Source organism: Triticum aestivum, chromosome 2D, assembly GCF_018294505.1.
Source record: "Triticum aestivum cultivar Chinese Spring chromosome 2D, IWGSC CS RefSeq v2.1, whole genome shotgun sequence".
Lineage (NCBI taxonomy): Eukaryota > Viridiplantae > Streptophyta > Magnoliopsida > Poales > Poaceae > Triticum > Triticum aestivum.
Window position 1 is genome coordinate 609,573,583 of NC_057799.1, and position 7,373 is coordinate 609,580,955.

The 7,373-nt window shown below is 43.1% G+C and overlaps 1 protein-coding gene across 1 annotated transcript; it reads left to right on the forward strand.

The window, feature by feature from the left end:
• Window positions 1-5,378: 5,378 nt before the first annotated feature.
• Window positions 5,379-6,206, forward strand: LOC123054926 (uncharacterized). Its single transcript, XM_044478798.1, has one exon. The coding sequence runs from the start codon at window positions 5,832-5,834 to the stop codon at window positions 6,078-6,080; it is 249 nt and encodes an 82-aa protein (XP_044334733.1). The 5' UTR covers window positions 5,379-5,831; the 3' UTR covers window positions 6,081-6,206.
• Window positions 6,207-7,373: the final 1,167 nt, after the last annotated feature.

Genomic DNA, 7,373 nt, shown 5'->3' on the forward strand with positions numbered 1-7,373 from the left:
CCTCCTTATATATTCCTCAAAACAGCCACTATACCTACCTATTATGGCATTTCCATAGCCATTCCGAGATATATTGCCATGCAACTTTCCTCCGTTCCATTTATTATGACACGCTTCGTCATTGTCATATTGCTTTGCATGATCATGTAGTTGACATCGTATTTGTGGCAAAGCCACCGTTCATAATTCTTTCATACATGTCACTCTTGATTCATTGCCCATCCCGGTACACCGCCGGAGGCATTCATATAGAGTCATACTTTGTTCTAGTATCGAGTTGTAATCTTTGAGTTGTAAATAAATAGAAGTGTGATGATCATTATTAATAGAGCATTGTCCCATGAAAAAAAAGAGAAAAAAGAAAGGCCAAATAAAAAAAGAAAGGCCAAATAAAAATAAAAAATAAAGGGGACAATGCTACTATCCTTTTTCCACACTTGTGCTTCAAAGTAGCACCATGATCTTCATGATAGAGAGTCTCTTATATTGTCACTTTCATATACTAGTGGGAATTTTTCATTATAGAACTTGGCTCGTATATTCCAACAATGGGCTTCCTCAAATGCCCTAGGTCTTCGTGAGCAAGAAAGTTGGATGCAGACCCACTTAGTTTCTTTTGTTGAGCTTTCATACATTTATAGCTCTAGTGCATCCGTTGCATGGCAATCCCTACTCCTTGCATTGACATCAATTGATGGGCATCTCCCTAGCCCGTTGATTAGCCACGTCAATGTGAGACTTTCTCCTTTTTTTTGTCTTCTCCACACAACCCCCATCATTATACTCTATTCCACCCATAGTGCTATGTCCATGGCTCACGCTCATGTATTGCGTGAAAGTTGAAAAAAGTTTGAGATTACTAAAGTATGAAATAATTGCTTGGCTTGTCGTCGGGGTTGTGCATGATGAGAGCATTTTGTGTGACGAATATGGAGCATGGCCAAACTATGTGATTTTGTAGGGATGAGCTTTCTCTGGCCATGTTATTTTGATAAGACATAATTGCTTGGTTAGTATGCTTGAAGTATTATTATTTTTATGTCAATATTAAACTTTTGTCTTGGATCTTTTGGATCTGAATATTCTTGCCACAATAAATAAGATTACATTGATAAATTATGTTATGGAGCATTCCACATCAAAAATTCTATTTTTATCATTTACCTACTCGAGGACGAGCAGGAATTAAGCTTGGGGATGCTTGATACGTCTCCAACGTATCTATAATTTTTGATTGTTCCATGCTGTTATTTTATCCATCTAGGATGTTTTATATGCATTTATATGCTATTTTATATGATTTTTGGGACTAACCTACTAACCTAGAGCCCAGTGCCAGTTTCTGTTTTTCCCTGTTTTTGAGTATCGCAGAAAAGGAAAACCAAACGGAGTCCAATTGACCTGAAACTTCACGGAACTTATTTTTGGACTAGAAGAAGGCCATGGAGTAAAAGAGTTGGGCCAGAAGAGTCCCGGGCTGCCCACGAGGGTGGGGGGCGGGCCCACCCCCCTGGGCGCGCCTCCCTACCTCGCGGACAGCCCGGAGACCCCCCCTGACTTGTTCTCGACACCAAAACCTCTTATATATACAGAAACCCCCAGAACATAACCTAGATCGGGAGTTCCGCCGCCGCAAGCCTCTGTAGCAACTTAGACCCGTTCCGGCACCCTGCCGGAGGGGGGAATCCCTCTCCGGTGGCCATCTTCATCATCCCGACGCTCTTCATCACGAGGAGGGAGTAGTTCACCCTCGGGGCTGAGGGTATGTACCAGTAGCTATGTGTTTGATCTCTCTCTCGTGTTCTTGAGGTGCTACGATCTTGATGTATCGCGAGCTTTGCTATTATAGTTGGATCTTATGATGTTTCACCCCCTCTACTCTCTTGTAATGGATTGAGTTTTCCCTTTGAAGTTATCTTATCGGATTGAGTCTTTAAGGATTTGAGAACACTTGATGTATGTCTTGCATGTGCTTATCTGTGGTGACAATGGGATATTCACGTGATCTACTTGATGTATGTTTTGGTGGTCACTTGCGGGTTCCGTGACCTCGTGAACTTATGCATAGGGGTTGGCACACGTTTTCGTCTTGACTCTCCAGTAGAAACTTTGGGGCACTCTTTGAAGTACTTTGTGTTGGTTTGAATAGATAAATCTGAGATTGTGTGATGCATGTCGTATAATCATACCCACGGATACTTGAAGTGACATTGGAGTATCTAGGTGACATTAGGGTTTTGGTTGATTTGTGTCTTAAGGTGTTATTCTAGTACGGACACTAGGATAGATCGAACGGAAAGAATAGCTTCGTGTTATTTTACTACCGACTCTTGAATAGATCGATCAGAAAGGATAACTTTGAGGTGGTTTCGTACCCTACAATAATCTCTTCGTTTGTTCTCCGCTATTAGTGACTTTGGAGTGACTCTTTGTTGCATGTTGAGGGATAGTTATATGATCCAATTATGTTATTATTGTTGAGAGAACTTGCACTAGTGAAAGTATGAACCCTAGGTCTTGTTTCAACGCATTGCAATATCGTTTACGCTCACTTTTATCATTAGTTACCTTGCTGTTTTTATATTTTCAAATTACAAAAACCTATATCTACCATCCATATTGCACTTGTATCACCATCTCTTCGCCGAACTAGTGCACCTATACAATTTACCATTATATTGGGTGTGTTGGGGACACAAGAGACTCTTTGTTATTTGGTTGGAGGGTTGCTTGAGAGAGACCATCTTCATCCTACGCCTCCCACGGATTGATAAACCTTAGGTGATCCACTTGAGGGAAATTTGCTACTGTCCTACAAACCTCTTCACTTGGAGGCCCAACAACGTCTACAAGAAGAAGGTTGTGTAGTAGACATCAGCCCGTACTAGGAGGACCCATAGTAGTAGTGTGGCGTGTGCCCGAGCACCGCCGACATGAGGGTCCATCGTGGAGGATGAGCTCCACTTGGGCCATGACACTGGTGCTTTGCGCCCTCTCCCTCACTTGGAAATGTTGGCATTTGATAAGGTCTGAATTCAGTGCGGAGGCGGTGGGCATGGGCTTCTGGTCCAGCGGGATGATGAAGATGTTGATGGTGGGTATGTCGGGCCGGTGAGATCCATTGTTACGTCGGATGATCAGGTGAGCGGAGGTGGTGGCGCACTAGTAGAAAAAGGGCCTTTAGTCCTGGTTCATAAGGGCCTTTAGTCCCGGTTGGTAACACCAACCGGTACTAAAGGAAATTTTATGATTTTTTTTGATTTTTTTTTTATTTTCAAATTTCTGAATTATTTTAACCTCTAATCTCTAATCACCCCTCATCGCTGCTCAATTTAACCTCTAATCTCTAATCACCCTCATCATTCCAAATCATCTAACTTCCCGGACGGTCACCCATCCTCTCACTACTCCAGCCTAAGCACGCTTAACTTCCGGCTTCTATTCTCCCTCGTTTCCAAGTCTGCACTTGTTGTTTTCTTGACAATAGGAAGATGTCAATCCTATTAACCCTCAGGAATTTAGCTTGAGCATGAAGTCACACATTTCATTGTTTTAGTTTGAAATTATTGTTCTAAAAAACAATAATTATTTAGTAACACTAATATTTCTTGAATAAGTAGTTTGACCATAGTTTGACCATAGTTTGACCACAGTTTGACCAGATTTGACCAAAATTCAAAAAAACTGAAATAATTATTTAGTAACACTAATATTTCTTGAATAATTTTTTTGACCATTGTTTGACCATAGTTTGACCAGATTTGACCAAAATTCAAAAAAAACTGAAATAATTATTTGGTAACACTAATATTCTTGAATAATTATTTAGTAACACTAATACTTCTTGAATAAGTAGTTTGACCATAGTTTGACCAGATTTAACAAAAATTTAAAAAAACTGAAATTTGAGCATAACTTTTTTCCCTTTTAGAATTTGAGGATTCTAAAAATTTGCAAACAGGACATAGGCCGTCAAAATCGGATGCGGATTTTCGTGCTGAACATTTTGATATATTATATGTTTTTTTCTCACATCGTATGCAAAAGTTATAGCCGTTTTACATTTTCCCTACACTTTTTGCAAAACATGTCCAAATTTAAGATTTTAAATTTTCCTAACTAGTACATGTAGTAACATAACTACATCTGGAAGGATTTTAATTTTTGAAGTTTTTATCATTTTCTTTTGCTTTTTACAAAACTGAAAAGGCGATCCAAGGGGGGGGGGGTAGAGTTACCGGTTCATGCCATGAACCGTCACTAATGCCTCAAACCCCATTAGTACCGGTTTGTGGCTCGAACCGGGACTAAAGGTCTAACCTTTAGTACCGGTTGGTGCCACGAACCGGTACTAATGGGCATCGCATCCTTTAGTCCCGGTTTGTGGCACCAACCGAGACTAAAGGTCCCATTTAAACCGGGACTAATGCCTGTACGGTGCCCTAGCCGCTCGAACCGGGACTAATGCTCACATTAGTCCCGGTTCGTAATGCAACCGGGATTAATGCTCTTTTCTGGCCGAACCAAGCCCTGTTTTCTACTAGTGGCGTGCGAGGTGGATTTGGTAGTGGCGTCGGGGTCGGGTGTTGGGGAGGAGGGTGAAAACGTGGGGTTGTTTGGGGGCAGGGGAAGGGGATGGATGCACATTGTCGGAGTCCAATGTACCGGCGTCGAAACTCCCCTACTCCATCCAAGGTTTTGGGGCTTGATTAGGGGACTTTGGACGTTCATTGTAAAGATACATGCTAGAGTTGTAAAATATAAAAAATGCTAAAAAAAATCTTACGTCAGATATTGACATGAAAAATCGAACGTTTTTCATGGCAATTTATGTTGGCACGAAGATGGCAAGTTTGGAAGGACAACAATTTCCTGGGAAAAAATGATCTGGGCCGAAATTGCCATGCTCGCCAACTAAACTTGTCATCATCGGCAAAGTTAAGTTGTCATGATATAAATTTGATTTATCATGTCTAAATAACTGCCGTCGGATAGATATTCCGGTCCTAAAATATTTGCTGTTAGAAAATTTGAAGGCAGAGTAAAGATCCGTGTTAAAGATGCCCTTAACTCACTGTCATCGGCACTGTGGAGATGAAAGGCCGCGGAGATCGAAAGCGAGGACCTCGTTGTCAACAGTTCTTGGAGACTGTTGATCGTTGTCCTTTCTTGTGTGATACAGTACGAGGAGTACCTAGTACAGTACAATCAGGGTACGTGTCGACACCCAAGTAGGGCTGTCTCAGTGGCAGACATGCAGGCCCCGCCGCCGGTCCCATTGAATTATTTTTATGTTTTAAAGATCTTGGTAAGTTCTCGGTCTTAACCATAGATTAAAATAGCCCACGAAATAGCCGCGATAGCTGCGCCATAGCTGCCCAGGAGCCTCGCCGCTAAGATATGGCTGCTGCCGCGAAATCCTCTACATATCCTCTAAATAGCTTAAAAATCAGCAAAACCCTCCAAAATCATCTCTCCCATCAGAAAAATTTCCGCTATTTGCCGCGATTACCCGCTATGGCGGCCGCAACAGCTGCTGGGAGAGGCTACCACGAAATCGTTTCTCCGGTGATCTTAATCTATGGTCTTAACACACCACCGGCGAGCAATAGAAGTTCGTTCGCGCTCGCACCCGGGGAAGGCCGCGACCTCCCGCCACGCCACCGGCGAAACCAAGACCACACCGCCGCGCCTGCGAGCCTTCACCTTTCCGAATCAGGTAAACCCATCTCTTGCTTGCCGTAGCACCGCACCGGAGCAGCACCGGCGAGCAAGGGAGCGTGCGGGCGGCGGAGTGGATCTGCGGAGAGCTGTCTGTGTGGATTAGTTTGATGGCGATTCACCTGCTGGCGTTCGTGGCGGCCAAGGGCTTCCTGCAGGTCTTCCAGGTCTCGGCGCCGCTGCTGTGGCCGCTCAACCTCTTCCTGCCGCTCCTCCGCAACCTTCCCCAGGCCTGCGTCGTCGTCTGCGGCGCGCTCGCCGCCCACGTCGCCTGGCTGCGCCGCGCGTACGCACGCCGCGGATCCGGAAGCCGCGACGACGGCCAGGCCCACCGCCAGTCGATGGTCGACATCGCGTAGTGAGATGTTTCAGTTTCTTCTTTCGCTGCATGCTTGATCACTGTATTTTGGTTGTAACATTGATCTGAAAATACAAGTAAATTCTGCTATAACCACGGATTCTGGCGGGATTATTCGCCATGGTAATTCAACGGTGTGGTATTCTGCATTCATTTAGTTGGTTTGCTCTCTGCTGCATCATCTCAAATACAACGCTGGAGTTTTTCTTCAGGAGGTTGTCTGTTTTTTCTTGGCAAGAACCAGAGCAAATCTCGTTCTGAGATGAAACAGGGGAGCAAGCATAGAAAAATAGAACTTAACTTCCATTCATGTCAGCTCCTTTACCTTCATCTACCTATCGGTTCATCCTACTTCAGTGATTAAATACTGTTCAGTCAAGATCATCATACTACTGAATATGTGCATTGCTGAGTCAGCTACACCACCTTCATGCATGAGAGGCGCCACAAATTAAGAATATTCTATCTCTTAATGTTATCTCTACCAATTAGTGCGTGCATGCTCTTAATATCGAAGTGGTGATTATAATTAAATTAGAAATTATGTCTCTGCAAGAAGACATCTTGTAAAATGGAGAAAAACATTATATATCTGTGCTAAGAGATCATTTTGTGGATAAGAAAGACACAACTTTTTAGCTTCATCTCTCTCTACCAACTCGGCAATTATCCTACGTGGCATCGCTAAAAGAAGATTGTCATCACTAGGGACAAGACAATTGTTAATAAGACATCCTTCTCTTATACATACCACATTACCTTTTCTGGTAGGACATCTGTTGTGTCATGCCTCACATACATATAAATATACATGTTTATCAAAATAAATTATAGTGAATTCTATTTCTACCCCGCTAGATTCATGTTTGTGATACTAATTACCCATTTAGCAGTTTTCCCATAATCTTTACCCAATTTAAGCAAATTTATGACATGGGTAATTTGTACAAATGGATAAAAATGGGGGAAAGCTACTAACTGGGGTAACTGTTGTCACAAACGTGAAACTAGCACTACGTACTAGGGAAACCCTATAGGTAACCACTTAGTAGTGGCACGCCTTATTTGACATGCGCTACTTATTAGTAGTAGCCCGGGTGCATACCCTGTGCTATGGCGTAGTAGTAGCGCGGGCACAAAAGGCACGCACTACTACTAAGTGGTCATCACCGTGCCCCTCGGACATGTCATATTTGTAGCGTAGGGTGTAAAACTTGCGCTACTACTAAGTGGATAGTTGTAGCGCAGGTGAGACACCTCACGCTACTACTATGGATAGACAGGCCAGCTGGTG